The 27,271-nt window shown below is 42.6% G+C and overlaps 1 protein-coding gene across 1 annotated transcript in view; it reads right to left on the bottom strand.

Annotated features, from left to right (window-relative positions):
- Positions 1–27,271, bottom strand: part of LOC117428235 (disks large-associated protein 4-like) — a 105,064-nt gene that overhangs the window by 26,724 nt on the left and 51,069 nt on the right. The window contains exons 3-8 of the mRNA XM_059003465.1: positions 24,722–24,777; positions 7,121–8,336; positions 6,651–6,892; positions 5,540–5,620; positions 4,201–4,369; positions 1,847–2,084 (exon numbers count right to left, since the gene is read on the bottom strand). Coding sequence (XP_058859448.1) covers positions 1,847–2,084; positions 4,201–4,369; positions 5,540–5,620; positions 6,651–6,892; positions 7,121–8,263 — 1,873 coding nt within the window. The 5' untranslated portion in view covers positions 8,264–8,336; positions 24,722–24,777. The remainder of the gene's footprint in view (positions 1–1,846; positions 2,085–4,200; positions 4,370–5,539; positions 5,621–6,650; positions 6,893–7,120; positions 8,337–24,721; positions 24,778–27,271) is intronic.

The raw sequence follows: 27,271 nt of genomic DNA, 5'->3' as shown, positions 1-27,271 counted from the left end.
AGAGGCAACACTGAACTCACTGATGAGTACTTTTGTTATGTATTTAAAAGCGAGTCCTTTTAAAATGCTGTGTCGCCTTTGTAACCTCTGGAGTTTAAGACACATGCACATGCTACTTTAGCATATTTGATCAAATTAAAAGCACGGTAACAGCATAGTAGACTGCAGGACTGCCATGCAAATTCCCCGTGGTAACCTTGTGTGAGGGCAGTCTCTGCCTGTTTTTAAATCTTTTTTTTTATTGTTTTAGCAGACTGGATCTGTGTTTGCCCTCTCGCTCACAGAAAACTCATTTCTGCTAAAGGAATCTAGGTCAGAGTGTGTGCAGAGAGGAATATCTCAGTGGGAAACTGTCACAACACATTAGGCAGAGCTGGAGCACTTTCCCTGGTGATGTCACACACCAGCTCAGCCCATCGCTTCCCCTCTGCAGGTGTTTAGCATCAAGGTTAAAAATAGGATTGCACACTGCCATTCAACCAGTGCACTTACCTTCAGCCTTCGCATAACCACGAGCACTACAGATACACAAGGTGGACGCAGCAGATACATTTACTCATGCCTTCTACTTTGTCCCCTGGACACCTGGGTTTGAGCCTGGTGCACTCAACTTAACCCCTTTATTCTAAAACCATTAAACATTTCTGAACAATCTCTGCTTGAGAGAGGCCCCAGGACTCCCAGGCACAACCAAGGACTAAATGACATCAATTATGTCTGACTGTAGCCAATGGCCCCACACAACCAGAAAACAATTCAAAATAAATAAATGCATGTCTGCAAAGTGAAATATGTACACATTTTTTTGTGGAAAGGAAAATCAAACTGGTTCATTTAACCTAAGAAGACTGCTGACAATACAAATAGTGAGGTCTGATAAATGTGTCTGGGGATAATGCCCCAGATGATTAGAGACCCAAAACATAAACAGCACTCCCTGCTTATGCAGTTAATTTGCATAAGGCCATGTTGGTACAAGTACTCTGAGGGCAGTTCAGTAATTCATTTCAAGGTACTTTAAGATTTTGTGATGTGTAAATCAGCGAAATAAAGAGCTCTGTATGAATATTGGTCATTATTATCTTTGAACAACAAACAAAAAAAAATAATAAGCTTTACAATTAAGGATCAACATTCGTTTTCAGAGATAAATCCAATTTTAGATCCAAATACCCACAGTGACGTGCTACTTTAATTAAACAAACGAATAAATAACAACATCTCAAGCAGTGAGTCTTTAATTTTAAGGAACATTTTACAAGACAGACATGTTTCAGTGAATGAGAAAGGCTTTTTAAGGGTACAAGTCAGCATTTTCAAACACAATCAGAACATGTAATATTATTCCTCAGATTTGTGTAAAATTTCCCTGCAGGTCTGCTTGCACTTTATCACCACCACATCATAGACTTTTAAATTGCTCTAAAGAAGTTATACTTCAAAATACAGGTACATTAACTACACTGCAACTACACTATACATGTACGTCTGTTGCATTATTTAATACTTGTACATACAAAGTGATCTGATCGGGAAAAAAATAAAACTTAATATATGTTGTCAATGTATGAAGTTCCATACTCAGAATTGAGTGCATGTAGTAAATATTAGGAAATGGTAACTGAACTTAATAATGGACCTGCATTTTGAAGTGTATCCAAAGCTATGTTTTTTTGTACCAGAAAGAAAAACCTTTTTAAGACAAACTGTGTCAGTTCCAAAGGTGTCCCAAATCCAACAAGCAGTAAAAAGGAGTAAACAGACAGATTTGGCAAGCACACTACGGATGAGCTGTGTTGGGATTACAGCCCCCCTCCCTCCCCGGAGCTCACACCCTTGTACTCACTGGTGCTGGTGCTGAAGGTGCGGACGGTGGAGATGGGCGGGGGCGACTCGGAGCTGATGGAGGTCATGTCATCATCCTGGGAGCAGCCTGCCTGGATGGCGCGGAGGTAGCTGTGGCTCCGGGATCGAAAGCAGGTGGGCAGGGGCAAATCCAGGGCCTCCACTGCCTGGGAGTCCATTTCACTGAAGACTGACTCGCACATTTCTTCGTACTGACTGTGGACCTCCAGCTCCTGCACCTGCAACACACAATGCAGGGTCAGAGCAGAACTTGGGGACCATCGAACACACAAAGCTTTCTGAACTTTCCTAGAGCAGTGTGACTGGATAGGGAGGATTGTACAGTCAATACATACACCACAGGGCCTTCACACACACATGCACAAAACCCTTATCTGAACTGTCATACACATTCACACAAACACTATGTCACCCTTTACTGTATCTTCTCTGTAGGTAAATTGAGGACTTCAGTCTCCAGTGCTGTCTGCTTGACACCTCTCGCCTACACTGACCCTCTCCAAGCAAGCCAATACAACTGAATAAAACAGCTTGAGATTGACACACTGAACTGTCATGTGGGTCCTTGAGAAAGTCGTCCCCCTTTTGTCACACCCCAGCTGAATAAACACCCTATTTGAGGCCATACAAGGAGGTGCAGAAAGCAGATCTTAAATAAGAAGTGGGTTAAAACTGTAAGAAAGTTAAGTAGGTGAACGATTCTGCTGCTGAATGTCGCCAGTGTTATCACAAGAGCCACTCAACACAAGAAGCAGCAGACACACAGCACAGCTGAGGGGATTAGCTGGAAAATGCTCGCTTACTGTAATTGAATGCATAATTAAGTAAGCTGGCTGTAATACGTTCTACAGCTTGGGTAGGACACCCTATAATAAAATAACCACTAATATTGAGAACTGTGAGCTTGTATAATAAAAGCAATACAGAATATGATATATTTCTGTAGCCACTCCCCGGCAGTACAAGAGCTATGCCCAATTATTTTATCTCAAGGGCTTTTTATTGCTGAAAGCACCTGTCTACACTACAGCAGAAAGGACAGCTATCGGAAACAAATGTCTGGCTCAGAGTTACCGCAGGGCTTTTACTGCTGGGGGTCACCAACCTCCTCTCTGCGGCAGAAGAGTAGGCTTTAGAAAGAAAGAGGTCATCTCAAGTATATTTACATCATTGTCCTCAGTAGTCGCTTTAGAGTGGTCAGTGGGAAGGTTTGCTCACAGCAATGATATTGATTCACATAAACATCTCCGTGTGAGGAAAACATTGACATGAGCCCTTGCTTCTTTAGATCAGGGTGCTCCGTTATCGCTCCAGTTATCAGGATCACGATGTGCTTTCGTTCTTATGGCAGTGTTGATTGTTTACCAAGCAGGCTGGACGAAGGTGATGAAAGTGGGAGGAATGGTTTATCTGGAGCAGAGTGGTTCAGTAAGGGAAGTGTTAAAGCACTCCCTCTAGATTTCATTTCAACACACCCTTCACAATCTAACTCTTTAGGTCCATCAGGGTGAGAGAGCAGCAAAAGGTTATGAGGTTCCAACAGGTTCTTGCCTGATCACAACTTCCAGAAACAATGTATTGGGGTGTATTGAACTGAACTAAACAGCAATAGTTGGCTACTCAATATCCTGCCATTGTCAAGAAACTTATTAATTAGGCCATATTGGCTCCTTATTGGCTCACTGCACTGACCAATAAGAGAAATTAGTAGGTTAAGAAAATGTCTGCTGTAAAGTATGTGATCAGACACTCAACAGGCTTCAGTCTCTGTTCAATCAATGTTTAAATGGCACTAAATCACTCATTAAAAATAGATATGGAAATATTATAGCTCTGAAAAAAACAAAACTCAGCATTTCATCATAACTGCGGAAAATGAGTTCATATGAAGCAGCTGCAATGTACACCAGAGTTCCCAACATGTGCCTACTGAGACTGAAATGTGCTCCTACCAGCTCAGAGCAATACCAGACTATACCTATACCTGATAATGTACGTGCACTTTTCATTTTAAATAACTTTTAAAATGAAAGAATTGGCATTCAAAGGAACTCAGATGCAGTTTTCAGCTCCTCCTACCACTCCTAATCCCAGGAACTCATTCCCGCAGTATTGATAAAATGCTGGGTTTTGCTTTCTTCAGCGTTATTATTTCCATATCTATTTTTGGTGAATGATTTAGTGCCAGTAAAACGTTGATACAGCAGAGAGTGATTGAAGCCCTGCCTGTGTGTCTCTCTTATTGAGAGGCAGGGTGTAGGGGAGCTGGGAAAGCTTCATTGCTCATTATAGTGCTCAGTACATGGCAGCGTCCGTGCTCTCTGCGACACACACCTGGCTGATGCAGCTCTGGCTAATGCAGCTGTTCTTGCCCAAAGTGTTGCTGGCCTGGCTGAAGTCCTCATCTTCCCAGCACTGGTAGGTGGAACCTGACGGGACCCCGATACAGTCCAGGTTATCCAGGCTGCGATTGTTCGACATCTCCCTCAGAGAAGGGAGACAGCTGCGGGGAGACGGAGAGTGTTAACATTTCATAAGCTTTTGATTTAAAACACATACTGTGCAGACTGGGCCTCTGGAAAGGTAATTGTCGCCATAGAACAGGGGAAAAAGCTTCATGCCACAACTTAGCCTGCTGTAACTAACACTGTCCAATTTCCAGCTTTTGCTGAATCTCCCTCAGACTTGATTATTTTGCATTCTGCTTCCAAAAATACTATGTTAAGAAATCAAGCACTGTTTTTCAGCTAGTCAAGTGTTTGCTATTACAGTAATGGTAAAAATACTACAGTACGCTAGAAAATACTGTACATATGCTAGTTTCTTTATCAAGTGGTAGATCAGCATGAGTTTCAATTATTTCCATTCCACTGTGCTCACTGCAATAAAAGTACCTGTAATATAAATATAAAAAAATGTAATTTAAACACAAAGTGTTACACAGATGGGACTTGGGCTATTTTAATGGTCTAAACAATAGCAGATTATAATACACTGCTCTATCATGAACCTCTTTTCATCGTATTTGCATTGTTCAGGGGAGATGATGAATCAATTGGAATTAATACAAACTTAAATGGTGGCAGCGTTAAGATCCGCTAGAGTTTAGATCATTAAAGAGAACCACTTGATTTTCTTAAACACATGCAATGCACATTTTGCACAAAAAGTGTTTTTTTGGAACTGACATTTTTGGCCAGATTGCACTGTGTGTATTTTTTCAAATATAAAGCACTTTCTATGCAATGTGTGCAGACATAATCTTCTGTAGCATATGCTTACTAAAACATCCACTCCTTTCACGTTTCACTTAGATAAAAGGATAAACACCAGTAAATAAAACAACACATTTCCAACACTGCTACAACTGATCTTAATGCACAGATCTCTCCAAGAGCATTGGGTTGATTCTATATAAAGGGAATCAAATCCTTGATTCCTAGATTCCTTTTACAAGTTCTTAATGTGCATCTATGCGTATGTGTGATCAGTACATATGGCAACATACAAAAACAGCCTAGACTCAATGAAAGCAGGACAGCAACCAAACAATGGAAGAATCGGGTGCCTGAATGTTTGAGCTTTAAGCGAGTGAGAGATTGGTGTAAGCTGACATCCATTTTGTGAAGTGACAGAGCCTTATCAAGCTAAACACCCCACAGTGGCCACTGACCTGCTGTAGAGCGAGAGCCCGCTCTGTTGGGGTGACCACAGCACCTCGATATCCCCTTGTAAGGACATGCTGCCCAGGGATCTGTGGGGACACACGTTTTGTTTTGTGGACAGACACATGTTTGGTTGTGAGACACCACAGAAAGCTTGTTGGGAAGATATACCCAGTTATAGTTCGTGCAAGTTCCTCCCGAGCTGTGGTGAGTCTGGGAGCTGCCAGGTAAGCTCAGTTCTAGAGTAAACACTGCCATCTAGTGAGTGACGAGTGAACTCTCAATATAATTTGAAAGGGCAGCAAAGCCCATCACACTGTCAGTAGCCTACCATATTATAGAACACATTGATTCCCAGCAATAAAAAGCAGGAGCAAAGAGCAGTGGTCTGATCAGCCCAGGAATTTGGTGTAACTTTGTGAAGAAGCTTACATAACACCAGTGATCTTCATCCCCCTCAGCTTTCATGATCAATAATACCAAAACACCAAAAAGTAAGGAGTCCCCATATAGAGCAGGTGACCACTTTGTGCTGCTTGTGTGGAATAAAAACATTCATGAAATTTAGAAGGGCGAGGCATCGACAAGAGGCAAACATGTGTCTCTGTATTTCTGTTAGGGTGTGAGTGTGTCAGTGTGTGTGGGCTCAAGTCAGTATGCATGGGTATCTGTGAGCGTGTGGATGTCATTGAGCATGTAAAGCAGGGCTTCTCAAACTTGGTCCTGGGGACCCCCTGTGTCTGCTGATTTCCATCCCAGCTGAGCTCTCAATCACTTAACTATACTCTTAATTGAACTGATTATTTGCTTAATTAGACCTTTTTTACTTGTTTTCAGCTCTTAAACACTTGCAGATTTCAAGTTAGCTATAACATTTTATAAGTAACTCAAGAGCTCAGTTGGAATGAAAACCAGCAGACACGGGGTCCCCAGGACCGGGTTTGAGAACCCCTGATATCGGGTACTAGAGAGTGTGGAGGTGTCAGTGTGTGCATCACAGTGTGTGAGGAGGTGAGAATGAGTGCATACCTGTCAGTGTGTGTGCATCACAGTGTGTGTCTCAGTGAGAGTGAGTGCGTGTCTGTATGTCTCTCATGTGATCAGAATAAAGGGTCGTACTTGCGTGGGGGGAGCTGCTCGCTCAGGGACTGCTGTGTAGCTTTCAGATAGCTCTGTCTCCGGGCAGCTGTTTTTGGGGAGGGCTTGGGGCTCCCCTCAGAGTCCTCACTGTCCTCGTCCGCCATTGCCTTGATATAGCTGCCGCTGCGCATCCGTCGACACGGGATCTGGCTGGAGCCACCAGTCCGGTCCCGCGATAGTGTGCTGTTCCACTCCCCCGCAGGCACCTGTGGGGACACCAGCTAAATCACAGTTACCATGGCAGGTCAATCTCTCAGTACTACAACACGAAACACGAATGTCTTTGATCTGTGTCCATGTTGGTGACAAGCAACACAAAGAGAAATGAAATGATCATCTGTGCTCTGTACTTGGACATGTTCATAGTGTACCTGATGACGGTTTATCTATGCCTAGTCATGAATTCCAACATACACCAGCGAGCTCCACACACAGGTCCTCTGACTTACCTGCAGGTATTGACAGGCCAGGTCTTGATGACAGGACTTGGACTTGAGCATAGCTCTGTCGATGGTGGCCGAGCCCTTTTGGCAGACCTGCTGTGCCTGGCTGAGTGTGAGTGTGGACCACGAGCCACGCTTCACATGCCTGCTGTCCTCCACTCCCCCACCTCCACCTCCTCCAGGCCCCGGCAGGGTAGGGCAGGCTTGGAACTTGAGGTCGTTGCTGCTCTTGGAGGTCTTGAGCGTATGCTCGCTGATGGTGTTGTAAGCGTGCATGAAGTACTTGGACGACCCCTGGTGGTCCGGCTGGCATCTGCCGAGAGTCATAGGGGCCGTGGGGTGGCGGTAGCTGCTGGCGTCCCCGTCGAGGTTATCGTCGGAGCTCCAGAAGCCTGATATGTTGGAGCGCACGCGCTGCTTGCTGCTCTCCGTCTTGGCCCGGTCCTTGCTCTTGCTGCGCCGGTTGTGTTTGGGGTCCTCGCTGCCACTGCTGTTGGAGAAGCGCCCGTTGAGGCTGCCCTTGGCGGAGCCTTCCAAGGACTGAGACTTGGCGAACAGCTTTTGGACAGAGTTCACCAGGTAGCGGATGCGTCCCGGGCTGTCGCTGCGCTGCTTGGAAGCCGCTCCACGGTGGAATTGCAGCGTGCTGAAGCCATCCCGGTGGATGGGAAGCTGCTTCTCAAACTGGTCCAGCAGGTTGGGTGGCAGCCGGTTCATCTTGCTGCCCGCTGAGATGGTCGCCGAGCCGCTGGTGATCATGCCTCTCCCGGTCATGCCTCTCCCGGCCATGCCCATAGACATGGAGGTGCCCAGGGTGGTGCCGGTGCTGATGCCTCCGATGCTTCCTCCTCCCGGGGTCAGGTCTGGCTGCCGAGTGTCAAAGTGGGAGTTGTAGTGGATCCGTGGGAAGGTGCTGCTGTTGGAGAGCTGGTTGTTGAGAGGCAGCAGGTAGTCGGATGTCAGGGAGTTTGGGGTGGGAGGGGGGAAGTGGTGCGAGGGGTCGAATCCCCCATAGTGGTCCATGTTCGGGCTCAGCAGGTAGGGGCTGCGAGGGTCCGCTGACGAGGGGTACATGGGTTCCTGGTGGCCCGCGGACGGATCGCAGCTGTCGGACAGGTGGCGGCTGCGGTTGGCTCCTAACCCTTTCATGGTTGCCGAGAATCCACTTTTAGAACAGCATGGTCCCAGCCGTGGTAGAGACTAGAGCCGGGGTGGGCTAATCCTGAAAGAGAGGAACAGAGAGGGAATGATAGCACCCACAGCCCTACAGTTATACAGTAGACAGGGAAAGAAACCTAGCAATCCATTTAAACAAATGTTGTCTTGGTCATGCATTTAAATCATGGAGAGGTCTGGTGTGTTTGTTCCACACTGACCAGGAAGGGAGAGTTATGGTCTCTCTCACTCTGTGGCTGATTGGCATTCTGCACCTCCAGCAGCCTGCAGGGAGTTGATGGTAATATTGATCATGCCTGTCAAAATTTAATATACCCTTAAACAGCAGAGAGGTATCTCCATAATCTTTTCATAAAACACTCTACAATGGAACTAGGCCACCAGCAATTGCTTTGATCTCAACACAGAACTCTCCCAGTTTAACTATGAAAGCCCCAGGGGCCTGTCCTCTTTTAATAATCTAAAGCAGATAATTGGTATTTTGCCATGTGCATGCATCTGCATCACACAAGTGCATACAGTACTAGTGCATACTTATATGTACAATGGACTGATTGTATTCAAATATATGAATATGCATATTTGTACATTTTATACATATACTCGGAATATATCATCCTGTAGTGTTTCATTTTTCAGCATAACAAAAATGTTGATTGACACTATATTATGGCAGATCCCTCAAACTAATCAAAATAGGGCTGGTAATCACTCAGTGTAAGTGTGAAATAGAATCACGATATTTATGTAACATACTGTATCTCCATAAATGTTTTCCATCTGTGATGCTTGTATCTTTTCTTTTACAGATTCCAGATGGAATATCCCTTGTAGGGCTTTGATCTGGAGAATTCCGAGGACAGTTGTCTCAGGGTTATTGGAGGCTGTGTGGTCCAGTGGATAAAGAACAGGGCTTGTAACCAGGAGGTCCCTGGTTCAAATCCCACCTCAACCACTGACTCATTGTGTGACCCTGAGCAAGTCACTTAACCTCCTTGTGCTTTGTCTTTCGGGTGCGACGTAATTGTAAGTGACTCTGCAGCTGATGCATAGTTCACACCCTAGTCTCTGTAAGTCACCTTGGATAAAGGCGTCTGCTAAATAAACTAATAATAATATTGGAGTAGATGAATATCTATTGACACAACAGCGCCATCGCAAACTGCTGTGTTTCTAAACAGGCTAACAGCAGAGTGGCTCGCCTGATCCGCTCTTTGACAAGCACCGCCTGTCGAGGATATGGGTTCAAGGCTTAGTGGGTTTCATTCAATAAGATGCACTAGTCTAAACACTCTATTCTCAGCTCTGTTATTAGCCTGTATTTTACAAATGCTCACTAGTCTAAATGCTCCATTCTCAGCTCTATGTTACCGTCACCCTGCACCTTAAAACTCCATTATCAGCTCTGGATGTGTCACCTTGCGCTCTAATAATAATGAGCACTTTCCATTCTCAGCACTGCAGCATCGCCACCTGTACCTTAATAATGAGCCCTAGTCTAATGCTTCATACTTGGGTCTCCAGCCCATCTACTGGCATAAATGCTGGCTGGAAGCAAGCTCTGAGCAGGGTACTGTGCAATGACCAATGCTGGCTGGAAGCAACCTTGGAGCAGGTGGTACTGTATAATGACCAATGCTGACTAGAAGCAACCTCGGAGCAGGGTGTACTGTATAATCATCAATAGATCAGATCAGGAGCAGTTGCAGACTCTGAAGCTCTGCAGTGCACCACATAAGCACACACACGCACAACCTGCTTCTCGTTGACTCCTATACCCAGCCGAGGCAGATAATTACTCTTACTTCCAGCTCAGCAACTTGTGCCGAGCTTGCCTTAAAGGGAATCTTTCCCTGGCAACCGCTTTCCAAAGGCTCCCATCTGCTGTTGAGGATTTGATTCAAAGTGTCACCAGCAACGGAGAGGCAAAGTGCTGCATCTAGAGGGAGACTTAGATGGATGGATTCAGTGCCAGAGAAGGACAGGAGCAACTAACAGTCTGTCTGTCTCGCCATCCGTCCACAAGGCAGGTGCAGCACAGGGATCAAATCACGAATACCTGGGAAAACTGTGGAACTGACAGCAGTGGAGGACAAGTTATTGCTCTTATTCCCTTGAACTATAAAGTTTAATTTCTGCAATCAGACTGGATCTGGCGACGTAAAAGCATCACTTTGAAATCTACATTTGAGGCAAAGCATAATACTTCAACCAGTGGAGACGAGAGACGGAAATATCACTTCTCTGACTTCCACCCAGATTTGAATGGCTTTTGTGAATTTTGAATCAAATCTCCTGAAGCGATAACAGGTTTCCTTCCTCGAAAAGCCCAATGACTTCTGTATTTAGCGTTTCTGTCTGACGGAGTTAACGTCAGCTGTCACAAACACGGGGCTCAGGCTGTCCGATAGCTGTCTCATTCAGAGCCTCTTGCAGGATAAGCCGAAACACACGCACTTCCCCGGGCAGATCTGCCTAACCCAACGACTTTCTATTCACAGCTACTTTAAGGGCAAGTGTATGAAAGGATTTGCAGTTTCAATTGAGGGGGGCTACAGAATCCAAAGGCTGCACAACTCTCCTAGAAGACCCTACAGTAAACCAAGCAGCGACCCAAATATGTGCTCCTGAACTAATTTGTTTTTTTTTTTATTTAGTGTGCTTAATTATTTTACCTGATTTTCTCAACAAAATAATGTCCAATTATTTTTCCCCTCACTGCAGCAATTCCACACACAGCTCAGGAGAACTGAAGGTTCAGTGGGTGTCTTCCAATCCCACGACCCTAACCCTAACCCTCCGATCCCAGGAACTCAAGACTGGATGTCAGTGAGCTACCAGCCTCTGGAGGACAAAGGCCAGCCCTGCAGGGTCTGCTTGAGCTCACCAGGCGCCCAGCTGGTAGGGTGTGTAGCACGATGAGGAGAAACAATCCCTGCTGGTTTTGCCTCCCTAATCTGTGGAAAGTGCCAGAGCCAATGCAATGCTCCCAGCTCTCCCCTGACACGGCCGTGCTTTTACCAGGTGAGCCACTCAGGGACCCCCCCCCCCATTATGAATTTGAACTATTGGTTCACATTGCAAATCAGTACGGTTTTAACAATGACCCAGCCTAAACACTAAGCATTGAACTAATTGGTTACCATAGGTTGTATTAAAATTCGGACTTCCAGTTCACTCCTAATCCAGCCATTACTAAGACTTACTCTCCAGCATGTCCTGCTAGATGATAGATTGCAACGACAGACCTTGTGCACGTCTCTGCAATAGATTGAATACATTGTGACTTCCCACTGTTTTCTACACAATCTTGGAAAGAAGAAGCTGTGACAGTTCAATTGTATTTTGATTGTAATAGTTTTTAAGAAAAAATGTCTGAAAAATCTGAGGCGATGTGATATTTATTCATAGCCTGTAGGTCTAGCTGCCTTGCCATCTACCTGCCTACCTGCCTCTCTGTATCTCCAGGGCTGTCAGTCATTACTGAAGGTCTGTGTTGTACTGGGGCAATATGTAATTTAGTGATGAACATCAGCACAGAGTCTCTGGAGCTAATTCATCTGGAGCTAAGTGAAGACTGTCTAAACATAGCACATCAGAGGGAGAAGTATTAACAAGGTGCTCGGTGACAATGCCGGAGAGTTGAGAAGACTCCAGATCATTATTTCAGGGACCGTGTCAGAGATTGTTTAGACTAGTGCTCATATTAATATGCAGTGTAACGGAGAGCTGAGAATGGAATATTTAGAATAGTGCTCCTCATTAATCTACACTGTAACAGTGCTGTAGAGCTGAGAATGGGGTGTTTTGATTACATTGTTACTGTCAAGGGTACCTGCTGTTGACTGTAAAGTTGCACGTTTTACATCCCACACGAAGGAGATGCTCTATTAAAGATATTGATTTGCCATGGTGCACTATGGGTTTATTTTAAGGGTGATTGACTGGTGTGATGTCCTGCATGTGCCATTCAAACAGCAAGTCCACATGGGTGGCACAGAGCAGCCATCAAGGGCTGACAAGTCCTTGATCTTTTAGAGTGGCCGAGGGAGCGATTCGAACAGGAGGCTGCGACTGACTTCTAGCAGGGGAGGAGAAGGACTGATTGATTTACCCCGGGCTGTTCAAAACTTCACGCCTCGCGGATCTGATCAGCGGGAGAGCTTTGTTTTTATGACCCCATTAAATGGATGTTGCAGCTTTCCAATAAAACCTCTAGTTAGTGGAAAACAAAAACCTGGATGTGTAATACAGCCTGCCTGTTAGTAATGTATTGCTAATCTAGAAATAATCTTTATTTATTTGTTCATTTACTTGCAGAAAGCACAATTTACACCAAGGACATACTGTGGCTAAATGCACTATTAAGTATAATTCTGAATATTTTTACTAAGCACGACTTGGTGGCTTATTGTAATTGGACTATCGTTCAATTTTCAGTCGCCGTTTTATTTTTTAGTGGCCCTTTTTAAATGTATTTGTTAGTTTTTTGATAACTTGATAAACTAATAAAAAAGTATAAGAAACCCTGATCTTATTTGCTTTACTAAAGTAACATCTTTAAGCAAGTTTAACCCCAATTCAGTGATCGATTTGTATATATCTATATATTAAATAACCATTAACAAAACATGAACAAGCTTTGTTAATATGTTAGTAAGCTAGTTGTTAACAGTTGTTAATAGTGTAAATAAAAAAAAAGATCCCATTGTGAAATAAGTTGCCAAAGTAGGAAACCTGTGCTCAGCATCATACTACACACAGCCATGGGCAGGTGTACAGGTGTGCAGTGTATCAGTTTTATTTCAATGCTATTTGTTTTAGAATGCTGCTTCAGTGTAATCCACAGATGATGTGCGCTTGTTTGAAAGACGATTAACAGAGTCTAAAACAATTCAGTCAACCCCCCCCCCCCCCAAACAGCATACTGTATGAGTAATGGAGTTAATGACAATTAATTAGCAGCCTAAAAAATCAGTCAACAGTCATTAATATGCAATGGGCGGACAGCATTTTCAACATGACTTTTTAATTAACAGCCTTCACCTGCATGTTTATTAAATGCAGTTTAATTGCACAGCGATTCATGTTTAATCACCAGTTAAAAGTCATTTGCATTTCTGACACAGTTCTCCATAGGCATCATCATATTAAAACTGATCCCTTAAAACACTTTTAAAGAATGTTGTTTTTCAAAACAATTGAATGTTCCTGACACTAGCTCTAGAATGTTGCTGAGAACAGTGTCACAAATACCAAATTGAATGAATCCAAATAGACTCCTTTAAATAGCGTATGATTAACAGACCTGTGCATAGACTCCCTGTGTTAAATATTAAGCATATCTTAAGATGAATGTCGAATTGATAATAATAATCTTGGTACCTTTGCTTTGAGGATTGCTCTTCAGATTTCCCAAGCGTATCATACAATGACAGAACAGTGTTGTTTTTATTGATGAGATGGATGGTAAGATGGCATGGCCACTTGCTGCTGTGCACATGCACGTGTGTCCCACCGTGTCCCATCGTTTGCTGTCAAAGCCGAAAAGCAGGCTGTACCAGACCCAAAGAGGACAGTCAATTCCTTCCTGCTGACGCCAATTGTCCTGTTTTTTAGGAGCCTGTCTCAGTCCTCGCTATGGAGCCCCCTGCCTGTATCATTCTATGCCTTGCTCTGGGCTGGCTGAAAAAACTGGAATGGATTCACACTACACAGGAATGCACATTATTGCCGGTTTTGATGTACAAAGGCTAGGCTGATGCCTCATTTCTTTTACCAAGAAAAAAATAAAACAGATGATGCTTCAACCAATTTCCCATGATATATTTTCCTGGTAATGATGCTTTTTGTTTTTTTAAAAAAAATCATATTCTACCAAATCTCTTTGAGCTTTAGCATGTTTTATACATGATCTACAACATTTTCTTTTTTATCACGGTCATTTCATAGTTAACACCTTAAAATTGGTCCCCAAGACTCACAGCGGTAGTGCATTTCAAGTTGTGGATTGTAGTACAACACTTCTACTGTAATAAATGATTGACAACTATCCAGTTATAATTGTGATAATGGCATTGCCGGGGAGTGTTCTTCAGTAATAATAGAACAAATAACGGCCTACGGACTCAGGCTTTCTTGATTGAGGGGGATTCATTATTACTATCATAGCAATGTCATTATCCATTAATTAATGGCCTTCAAATTTGAAAACACCACAAATCTTCATTTGAACCCACTTCAATGTTCTCTTTGGGGGTCACAAAATACTAAAAGCTGGGCGAGTATATGAAAGACACCACCACAAGCATTTCCCAGTACTGAATACTTTATCAAACACAAGATTAAAATGAGTAGGTTTCTGCAAGCAGGAAGATTAGCCTTCGATTTTCACAGAAACAGAGGGTCATATTTACTGTAAGCTTTTAAAGTTTCATTCAGTGAATCAAACCAAAACTACACACTCAAAAACCCATTTCTAAAACCATTTACACTTTTAAATTAGGATTTTTTTGGGGGTCCTTTTTAGCAGCTATGCGTGTAAGAGTGTCTGAGCAGAGGAAGTGAATGGGAGAGGATATCATTGTACAACACGACAGCCAAGTAAGCTCCCTTAAGGGAAGGATATTGAAATCAATACAAAAAGCCCCAGGCAGGCAGTGCAAAGCATTGAGAGGATTTAGTACAAGTTATTTATTTAGTTATACAGAATAACATGGGTTTGTGTGCTGGCCTGAATGTATGTGCAACAGACAGGTCAAGCCATGCTATGAGGTTAGGCCAATGCTGATATATGTTACATTAACTGCAAATACTGTAGGTTTGACATGCATCTTAACCGTTGTTGAAAAGTCAGGTAAGCTGTGTTGTACAAGCACTTATAGAGTTTATCAACTCACAATGGCATTGCATCTCACATGCATAGTAAATCACTGTGAAGGTCAAATCTACAAGCCCTTCTAAAGTACTTTGAAATATACCTGCTATATAGAGCTTTCTCCTTTAAAGGTGTCATTTTCAAACATTCGAAAAGGCAATAGCCTTCTATAACATAGTAAACTGTTCTGATTGATCCTTTGTGTTTGTCCTGTTTTTCCTTTGTGTCTCCTGATCGATCGATGAAGCAGGTTTGCCTGCTGGGCAGAGTTTATAAGGGAGCTGCCATCTGTCAGTTCAGTGCAGGGGGTGACCTAACCTGGTGTATCTGCCAGAGAGGCAGCCTCAGGGAAGCAGGGAGCAGCAATCCCCAATGCAGCCACCAAGGGGCAGCGTCGACACACAGTAATCCAAAAACAACATTAACAAGGTGCAAAGTTTTCACTGTTATTTTCCAGAAAGTAAGAAAAAAGTTTACATTACAAAATTAGTATCGTAAGAAAGAACTTTGGACTATATAAGAGCCCCTACATTCACACTGATTGAAGATGCATTTACTTATGAAAGCAGTCTTTTTGCATAGATGCAATTCACCACAGAACATTCTTGGGTCAAGTTTGTTTTGTCAACAGAGAAATTAGTTTGTCAGTATTTATCTTCAGAGCTGGTATATTCTCAGTGTTGATTGCATGGAATGGTTTTAAAACATGCAATATACCAGGAATAATTACATGAATAGGGTCCAAAATCTCAAAATAGACGTATATAAATCACATTTAATACACAATGGTGTTTCTTTTCAAGCTACTGTTGCACGAAAGACTACAGAATGTGCAATGTCCCTTTATTGAACTCTGAGTGGGTGTGTTGATGTTTTTAGAGGACCCACTAAAGAGACCCTAACAAAGTCATAATTAATTAATTATTGAAAGTAATCAATCTTACAGCCTATGAGTTGAGATGATCACTCTTTTAAAAAGCCTGAATTAAAAAAAAAAAAAGAATTTATTGTAAAACTGAGTTACTACTCTCAAGGGGAGTGTGCTGAAAACAGACATGACTAAACATCAGTTATAAATCAACGAGCTAAAAACCTGCAAGTCTTTGGTAACCTGTGTGAGATCATCAGCAGCAACTGAGAGCCATTTCGGGGCTGTACCCATCAAGGAGAAATAAGGTTTTACGAGCGGAAACTATAGTAATATCTCCTTCTGTATATCGCTGTAGTTGGAAGCTACAGTATTTTTGGTAGCAGTTCAGACTACAGGACATACATAACCGTGCAAATGATTTCTGCTTATGCTGTATTGAAGAAACTTTTTATCTGAATAAATCTGGTACCATACTAGATTTAAGAAAGCTCCCAGGTCACATACCTTACTTTCAGGTCACCTGCACCTCCGAGGTCATTGTACTACAGCAATGTCAAAGCTTCAGGGTCAAAGCCTGTCACCGGCTTTGTGTGTGTCAGTAACTAGAGCAATGAAGACATCAAACAAGGGTCACGGCATGGTTCTAGGACAGCCACATGGATCAACAAGGGCGATGGAGCGCTCAGCGGGGCTACCTCCATCTAGAAAAAGCTTTATAGATGGAAATAAAAGAAATGTACATTTTTACAGGGACACACAACACTGAATGGCATCCGTCAATTCGTTTCTAAAAGTTTTTCCACAGCAGCACCACAGACTAACTGACTTGTGACCATGCATATAATTGCTGTAGTGTCTGTGTCTAACAGGACGGGATGTCTTGCACTAACCTTGTCCTAATTACTCTCTGCAGTCTGCCTCTGCCCTATATTTGCTGCTATAAATTTACTGTGTTTCTGTGGAGATGGATGGCTCCTCCTTTCAGTCAATCTCCAAAGATTTAAAGAAAAAAAAAAAAGCGAAATATAAGTTATTTAACGAAATCGGCAGCTCAGCACTGAGGACACAGGGGGAGAGGAGAACTTTTCATGCTCTCATTTCCTTTGGTGGTGTTATTCTATTGAAGTTAAAGTTTGAATAGTGTTCCTGTGCTCATTATAGCACAGGGGGACAGTGCTGGAGAGCTGAGAATGGATAGATGAGACTTATGCTCATTATTAAGGTGATGGTAATGACAGTGCTAAAGAGCTGAGAATGGAGAGATTTGGTTCACAGACATTGCTGGAAAGTGTCACGGTCACGGTGCTGAGTGACAGTGCTGGAGAGATGAGAATGGAGTGTTTAGAATAATACTCATCAGGGTACAGGGTATTGACAGTGCTGGAGAGATGGGAATGGAGTGTTTAGAATAATACTCATCAGGGTACAGGGTATTGACAGTGCTGGAGAGATGGGAATGGAGTGTTTAGACTAGTGGACATTATTACGGTGCTGTGTGACAGTGCTTGAGAGCTGGGAATGGAATATTCTGCCTTGTTTTTCAAATACTCAAGCTTTATTTGGAATTCATACAGGCACTCGACAGTTTTAAAAAAGTAATGCTTGATTTCATAAATGATTGACGGCAGGACACATATTTCACCAGATGCAGAACGTGTGATAATGGAGACTCTCATAAATACCCATCATATCATTTCATATGTCAAGCCTCGTGTGTGAAAGCTAGGCTAGAGACAGGGGCTCTGAGATCTCTGCATATTTCAAAGCATTCTAGAGGTGTTTGATAACTAGAGGATGCACAGTGATTCTGAATAAGTAACCCAAACATGTCTAAACATCGCGTCTCTCCTCGCCAGTGCAATACAGTACCATGCTTAAAGTGTTACAGAACAGCCTGCAGTGTTAACAAGAAACGCATTATTTTACCTTTGCTGTATCCCGCGCTGTCCACATCGCACAGCATATTTCTTTAACTTAATCCCAATTGTTTTTTATTCACACATAAATCACATGAGGAATACATTTCTCAGCGTTCCCCAGGAGAAAGGTTCTCTTAAACACATCAGTGTATACAAATCCTGCAATAATTCTTGTTTTCTATTCCCACAATACGCCACTCATTTCAATCACAGCACCAGCACTGGTGGAGGAGGGAATGTGATCTGGATACAATGCAATCACCAGGAAAAGTTGAGAAATGCATTCCCTAGCTGATTTATGACGTGCATCGCTGTGATACAGACCAGCCCAGGATCCAGCAAAGGTCTGCGTTCGTTGTAAACACTGACTACTGCATTGGACTACACTTTTCTAAACCTTTACCTGCAAGAACATGAAATTGATCATGCTAGATTCACTATGCCGTTTCAAACATGAAGCAAAATGCTAATTTCAGGGCTCCTTAATGATTTGTAAACCCAGTATCTACAATCTAAAACAATGCACGCTGATTCGAACAGGTTCCTTTTCCATCTGGATTTAAAAAATTTCACAGTACTTAATACTGGAAGGCAGTGAATGACATATCTTAATAACGAAAGCTCTTTCGCTCTCCATGCTGCACGGTCAGATCCGTGGCGCAGTCAACATCCATCCAGCGAAGAGCAGGAGTACAAGGAGCAATCACTTTAGATAATAAAAGGCAAGAGACCCTCTACAGCCTTGTATACCAAGAGCACACCTTTAAAGTGTGCCCTATAGTTCCCTAGCAGCAGCTAAATGAATAGCATGTCTCAAACTGAGCCCGGTTTACCACTTGATTTACTTTTCATTCCAGTCCAACAGTGTGTTTTCTGTATTCTTCATTCTGTGAACTCAATTTCCTACAGACTCCCGCACTCACTGTAACCTTGACCTACATAAGAGGACGTTCTCTCTCTCACTCTCTCTCTCCCTCGCTCCCTCCCTCCCTCCATCTGTGACATAGAAAAGTTGACAAGCATTATGTGACATTTCTCAGTGTCTGAAGCGTTTTGTATTCAGCTGTAGTGTGTTGATATATATTTGTAATGTCACCTAACATGCATATGGTGTTTGCAATCATTCAGGGTGGTGCGTATAGCAATTACTCCAATACTGTGCTAGTTACCTCTTTAGCGTCTTTAGATAAGTAAGAACCAGTGCCACCTAGTGAACAGTTACTTTGTGTTTGCTGGTAATACACTGCTGTTCACTAGATGGTGCTAGTGCTTACTAATTTAAATACACTGTTTTTTATTAATCCCAAAGCTGTGTTGTTCCTTGTTGCTTCTTTTTTGTTTGTTCCTGGATTGATTTTGTGAGTTAAAGTGCTGACAATATTGCATCTTTCTTTTTTCTAGGCTGACTAAAGCCTGTCATTTGGTCCCAATCGTATTTGTGCTGTTTTCCCCGATATACCGCAAGTTTCTCTTTAAACAGCAAATTCACTGTTTAATAATCAAACCCCTCTGCCTTCTTCCCCTCCCTCTCCTCTCTGCTCAGCATCATCTAGAGCCTAGCAGACAACAGTGAGGAGGGGAGAGGGATGGCAGAGGAGGGAAGAGGGGGCGAGGGACTGAAAGGGAATACATTTGTATGCTTCCCTGTTTTGAAGTTGATTCATGCTTTGTGCGTGTGAAGTTCAAACTGTGTGTGCATAGTCAGGATTTTTACTGGAGCAAAACCCTAGAGGAATAAAGCAGTGAGCAGTGGAACACGACTTTAACCCATACAAGGTTACATATAGATATGCTATTGCTAAATACATATTCAGTCGGTTGTCTGTTACCCTTTTTTATGGATTTGCACACTTCTTTGCATTTTAGGGTAACATTTGTATATTTTTGAATATCCCCCGGTTAAACAAATGTGGTTCTGTAATACATGAGTTTCCTGTGCACTTGGAAAAAATATCCCAACTGAAGGGTGCTGTATCATTTGGAGACTTGGAACTAGATTTATACACTGGCCCAAATATCCATCTTCACTCAAATTCACTTCCTCTCCATTAGGAAACATTTCCTTGAAAAGCATGGCAGAATAATGCAGTGCTCGCTGTATTTAGTTCATATTCCTCACGAGTTTCCTTTCTCAGTGTTTTGGTGCTCTAGTTAGGATGCACTAGTTTTTGTAACTTGCCATGCCTTCAAACAGTAATGAGACTCCGCCTGTGCTGCTTCCTGGCTTCCCTTGACAGAGTGCCGGGGGGGGGGGGTGGGGGGGGGGGTGTGTGTGTGTGTGACATTTTTACTGCTGTACTGCCATACAAGGCCGTAAACTGACCAATGCAAATATTATTTTATAATGATTTATAATTAGAATGATATTATTTAATACCTGCCGATAAATACTTCTGAAAGGAAACTTCTATTTCTGATGCGCTCTGTAAGTCAAGCCTGTGCCAAACTAAATGCCACATTTTACTGCATCCACCTTTCATTGCTGCAACCAGAAATGAAAACTGTGCCCATTATAATATAATTGGAATTTCTGCCGTGAACTGTAATTACCTGTAATTACGTATTCCAAGACCTAGTACGTAATTTTGGATTTCACGTACTGTATATTTCCATTTATAATACTTCCATGTGTGCTAAACTGATATATTAAGAAACAGGCAAAGCTGCACTTTTATTTCAAATTTGGTGTACAGAAATCTCCTGTATCTTTTTCATAGTTATTATTATGAAGCTCAAAAAACAGCAACCAATTTACACACCAACGCAAACTGAATGACGGCCAGCTACAACAGTAACATGCAATCAAACAATGTTTTCAACATGGAACTGCAATTTACACTGCCTACGGGCTGGAGAATAACAGCTTGTACAAAACACAAAATGGGTCCCAGCGACCTGCGTTAGGGGAGATAAGCTATATCTGTATCTAACCAACATTGGTATCCAAGTCTCTCCTTTAAAAACTGCCAAGTGGCCTCATACTCTTTACGTCAAATTAATGGGTGTCCTGCAAACAAAAACAAAAAAGCGATTTAATTCTCTTTAGATAACCCAGATAATGCAATCTTCTGGAACCTGTAATATTATTGAGTAACTGAGTGTATCCACTATACCTGCCTTCATTTTTCTCAAACAGTTTTTGATGGTAATATTAAAAATTGCAGGTCATCAAAGTTTGTTTGTTTTGTCCAGGACCCCCTCAGCCCTAGAAAGGATCATAACTATTAAGAACTTTTCTCCAAATTGCTGGGCCCGCAAATTGACTCAAATAATTGTCATACGTGTATTGTATGGAAGCTGATATCCACTGAAAGTAGGCCAGGTGCTCTCTGCACAGCCCTGACAATCTCCCCCCCCCCATGAGAGGTTTGTCAATGGGATGGCAGTTGCCAAGGCAACCGGATACATGTCTTGATGAGCCTCTTATACAACAGGCCTGCGTCTCCAAGACAGAAGCTGTGATCCTGAACAGGAAAAGATTGGCAGCCACTGAGAAGAGCCAGCCTCGGTCCCATGGCCTCATTATAGCATACCCAACATCTTTTGGGATTGATACAGAAGCCAAATCAATAGTAAGCCACACTAGATAACAGCTTCTGCATGTCTCCAGTCACTGCCTTTGCTGTCCATTCTTATGACTCAGAGAGTCTCCAAAGGACTGTAATGCTGGGATGCTGGCTGCCTCAATGGGAGGGGGTGGCTATCGAGAGTTAGCTATTATATTGGGCTGCTAAATGAACACAGACAGCTAATGACTAGGCCTACCTCTAAGTGTGTCACCTCTAACCACTAGGCCGGCCTGCCAGTCCCAGGTTTAACCGCCAGGCCTCACTGTCTTTAAGTCCCTCATCCACAACCGCTATGTCCCAATTCCATTAAGTTTTAGCTGATGGGGGGAAAATACAATTGTACAAATCAAAAGAACAAATCTGGATCAGTTTTGATCCGTATTCACTGTTGATGACGTGTAATCAGATGTGTTTATTGCATGATATGCTTTTCCCCCGCGTGCAGCTAAAAGCTCTTTGAATTGGGTATTTAGTAGGCCATTAGCAATGCTCTCTTTTAACCACCAACCTGTAAGGGGCACTCTAAGCCTCATTTATATATATTTTTTTGTATTACTATTTAAAAAAAACTAAATGAAAACTGAATTCCAGCACTGCATTGCTAAGGGAGCTCCGGTCTGAACTAACCCAGCAAGCAGAGCTTCAGCAGCAGGCAGGCTCCCTGGCACAGACCCGGTTCCGCTCCCAGCTTCAAAGAAACGCTTCATGCGTGCCTCAAAGCCTTCCTAATCTCCTCTCATTCCTTCCCCCCCCCCGAAATATCTACATAAACAGGCCCTGCAGTCCAAGCCAGCCCCCATGCCCATTTATATTTAAACAGTGTACAGTCATTTTCCAATCTTAAGAACTAACAGTAATGAAGCAACAGAAAAGGTGCTACAGTTTAATGTGGAATTTGATGTGGCGTTGTCAGGGCAGCAGCGTGAACATGCTACGTGCATTTTTGGACAGATAGACGGCTTTACATGCAATGTTGATGCACCCACAAAAATATGCAAATGCTCTTACCTTGCGTGGGTCAAGGGTAATACTTTAACCTGTAACAGCAGTGATGTTCACAATAGGCTCTATCTTCTCACTAACTGGTTCCTGTTTTGTAAGCGCACTGCATAAAATAATCATTAGTATTAATGCTTTACAGCTCCTTCCTAGCCAGTGGACAAAACTGAGTTCTTTCCTGGTTCAAGATTCTGAGCAAACCCTCCAGAGGTGGAAGGGAAAGGGCGGGGGTGACTTCTCTCATTAGAGGTTTCTATCAGGGAGAGTGACGCCACACTGCCCCTTGGCTGTTCGGCAGTCTTATTGCGGCTAACGCACAGAGATGGCAGGCGAGCAGAACTGATTGGATAGCTGGCAGCGGAGCTATAAAAGTCACAGTGCCCTGGCCCGCAGCTTTGAAATAATTTATAGTACAGGGATACTGAGACAGCGAGTGGAGCTGAGCACTCTGGAGTACTTCAAATCCTAGATGGACACACAGTGTTTTTTTTTTTTTTTACTTCGCTTATGTGTTTTACAATCCTTTTTCTATGCTCTACTACATGTTTCTTAGCCTTTACCATGGAATACCGAGTGCCAAGGTGCCAGAGCGTAATCCCTCAAAAGCACCCTTCCGATTTGTCCACTTGGAAAGAACAGGAACAACCATAGATATCCATGCCAGGTTTCATTACACAAAGAGACACAATTTTTGTAGACATCAGTGCTCACACATAATCCCTGAACAGTGAAGTATGAAGAACAGCACATTGGAACTGTACTGGAGTGTAACAACACTTAGCAGTGGTGTGTGCCTATGTTCTGCACTTTCAATGCAACTAAATGTGCAAGACAGATAACAGTGGTGCCTCCAGGTCAAGCAGAATGACAATTACAGCTGGAGGGACAAGCTGGAAAGAACAGGGGCACTGACAATAGATTAGCAGCATGTTCTGGTTCATACCCTTGTGTCAGTGGCTTCCTGTGTTCGTACAGTAGCAATGGCTAATACCATTGCCCTTGGATAAATAACCACTGCATTGTCTTTGTAGTGCTACTGCAATGGCACTTGTATTTGGAGCTTGATTCCATTGTAACTGCGCTGTACCAACTCAACTACAGGCTCTTAACGAGCCACTGAATTAGATTTAAACAGTCAAATATATTATATGAAGGGAAAAGGTTAACACAATAATGAAATTCAACAGTAGAGTTTCTATACAATGGAATAACCAGAGAACCTAATTATGCTGTAAACTGAAAAGTCAGGTTTTCCAAGTGGGATAATAATGCCTAAACTGCTTAAAAATGCTCCTCTCCCTGGCTTCAATTCCCATGAGACCCCCTCCCCCATCCATTTTTTCATCACAACCCACTGCACATGGATCCAGAGACCTAAATGAGTTAGCTCTTTTTTTAATGACTTCTTGATCCATTTTTAATGTTGTTTTCCAATATTCTTTTTCCATAGGAAAGGAAAATGATTAAACATTGCTGGAAAAGAATAGGGAGTTACTGACAGTACTGGAGTTTAAAGCCATCTGTCTGTCTGTCTGTTTACATACAACACATTGGTGACACATTCACGCCATATCATAGGCTCTAAAACAATCCATCCTCAACTCTCCTGCGCTGTCACCCTGCACCCCAGCAATGAGCGCTAATCTAAACCGTCCATTCTCAGCTCTCCTGCGCTGTCACCCTGCACCCCAGCAATGAGCGCTAATCTAAACCGTCCATTCTCAGCTCTCCTGCGCTGTCACCCTGCACCCCAGCAATGAGCGCTAATCTAAACAGTCCATTCTCAGCTGTTCAGCACTGTCTGTAACTTTAAATGACCACCAGTCCTAACACTCCCTTCTCTCCAGTACCTTAATAAGCAGGTCAATACCTGCCCCTACATACCTACCCCTTATAAAAGCTTCCCATAGTAAAATCATAGCAAAGTGTAATACAGCATAGTGAAAGCATTGTAGAGCATAGTTAAGCATTGTAAAACCGAGGCAGGCACAGTAAAGCACAATAAAAAAATGGTAAACCATGGTAAACTATAGTATAGCCATGGGAAAAGCATTGGAAAAGGGCAAAAATCCATGCACATTTACAGTGGTGAACTTTTATAAGAGGCATATCTGCACATCCCTGCTGCATTCACAAAGAAACACAACGTATAATAAATGACCTGCACAGGAACCAGAGGCGCAGCGAACAACTCACATTGACAGCACATGTTGTGGTGATGAGCTGCTGAAGAGACCTCCGAGTTCCTTGTTCTGCAAAATATAAAGAAAGAAAGAAATCATATGAAAATAATGATCTGCGCACCAATATTATCATACCACAAAAGCCATTGCAAGTCTGTTTTTGTAACCTGTCCAAGGTTTGACATTCATAACATCTCTGTTTGGAGCTTGTTCTCCTTATAAAACAGTCTTACCCTTTCATGCATAAAATATTGGAAAGTTGTTTTGGACACATAATAAACATATTTTTCATTTAGCAGTTTTTTTTTCCATGGGGAAAAATTGCATCGTCATGTGAGCTCTTCATGCATTTGCATCTTCGATATGTCCCAATATAAAGACTAGAAGATTTTTTTTATACATTCCAATATGAGGTCAGGATACAAGAAAGGGTTAAACAAAGTGTGACTAGGACCCATTATCTGTTGATTTCTTTCATTCAAGATTTAAGATAGCATGCAGCTGTTTAACATTGTGGAACGTTGAAAGCCTTGACTCATTTTACCTTCAAGGCTTTTAACACAGAAGTGTCTGTTTTAAACAGCACAGGCCACAGTGGTGTATAATAAATAAGACCTAATTATACAAGCTAGTTTAAGAATTTCCTTGGAGGGAGTCCAGGTTTAAGTATATATTATTCAGTTCAGCATGCCTATTGAACCGGGATGACGCACCTTACCGGTACACTGCGTTGCCTTGATTCTAACAGGCTTTGTATGGCAGCTCTCAAATATGCAAACTAAATGCAATTTCATTTTAGAAAACACCACGTACTAAACGGAAGAGTGAATTGTTCAAGGTTACTGGAGCGCCAATTAGACTGTTTTTTGATGAGTAAACTGGACTCTCCTGAGATAGCATTGCTATCATATTGCACACTTGCCAGCTTATCACTCTGGAAACTCTGATGAAGTACAATCCAGTACTCTGGAAAATAACTCTTTACAAAGGAGAAGAATTTTAAAAACCAGAGAAACTGGGATCAGCCAGGGTACACGGCTACATTTGTACAATAATTTAGAAATGAACCATGCTTCCACAGTACTATAACCTTAACAGTGATTGGCTGATGTGTCGTACATGACATATAACCATGGTTAGCCTGTTTTTCTTCACCATGTTTACTACACTGTTTCATGCTTTACCATGTTTACTACACTTTGGTACACTTGTACCATGGTATATGGCAATAAACATGTATATAAGGAAATGGGTTATGCATTTTCACCTCTGGAATCCTGGTGGACAGAAACACCATGAAGTTCAGCTCAACCGGCACCTTTTCATTCAGAAGGTCAAGAAGACTGAACAGCTCTTTAAGAGACAAGGTGCAGGGCCCTTTAGGAAAGACTAAGGCATCCTCATATTGACACTGCTTGCCCCTGTTATAATCGTTTAACTCTAGCAAGGCTCTTCATATTGGTAGCCCTTATTAAAATGGTTTTAAACCCTTGCTGTGATAAATCCCATTATATCCCTCGCCTGGCTCTTAATTAACGTTGTTTGAGCCCATAAACATTCCTTCTGACTGGCGGTGCAGCGCAATGGAGAAAGTATTGATTCTAAAATCTATCCTGATTTAGGAGTGAATACACAGGGGTCAGCCTCAGAGCCACGGGGGATTTGTTGGAAATATTTTCCAATTAATCTCTCTTGCACAGCCTCGGTTATCTATCAGCTTCATAAAACAAAGCGTTGTCCTCATTTATTGTCTCTTTTACGGCAAATGCTTTATTTCATTTTATGGCAAAAAATAAAAAAATAAATAAACTTTGCACAGGGTTAGCCTTGTGATAATGCAATGCGGGTGTGTTTTGTATGGGTAATGTAGCTTGGGCACAAGGAGCTGTTTCTGGCTTTGCTAATACAACCTGGGTTTTTCATCTCCTTGAAGAGATGGCCAGTGTTCCTGTCTTTATTGATCGATCAGTATTTATAGGAGCTACTTTAGTTCACTCTACTAATTACTTCCAGTCCTATTACAGATAACTAAGGTTTTAAAACCCATTTACCAACCTTTAATTAACTCCAGTGCCCTTCACTCCATGTCTAGCTCGGCTTGTTGTTTTTAAAACGTTTTTAATCTCACAGCCCTCCCCTCCGTGTTGGTCCGCAGATACAAGTGTCCTCCCATTTTCACTTTCTGGACACGTCCCTCTGCAGTCACACAGCTTGTGTGAAAGTGTTACAGAACCCCCTGCAGTGTTTACAAGAACGGTGTCCCATATTGTCCATATCGCAGCAATTATTCTTTTTTGTTTGAACATTTCTATTCATACATCATAGGAATATCAGCTTGGGATTCCTTTTGTTCAAATACTGCAGTGTATCCAGTTCATGCTCCATCTTGCAACGATGCTGGTGCTCTCACAGATACTGGCGAACGCTCCCGAGTAAATGATGAGAAATGCATTGGCCAGTTGATTTACGACCCACAAAGAGTCAGCAATATGTTTAAAAATATGATGCTGCTATACGGACAACACGGGACACAGCACAGGTAACATAATGTGCTTATCGTCAA

The sequence above is a fragment of the Acipenser ruthenus genome, chromosome 29 (genome assembly GCF_902713425.1).
Source record: "Acipenser ruthenus chromosome 29, fAciRut3.2 maternal haplotype, whole genome shotgun sequence".
NCBI lineage: Eukaryota > Metazoa > Chordata > Actinopteri > Acipenseriformes > Acipenseridae > Acipenser > Acipenser ruthenus.
The sequence above is the reverse complement of the archived record's forward strand: the minus strand, read 5'-3'. Positions and strand labels throughout refer to the sequence as shown.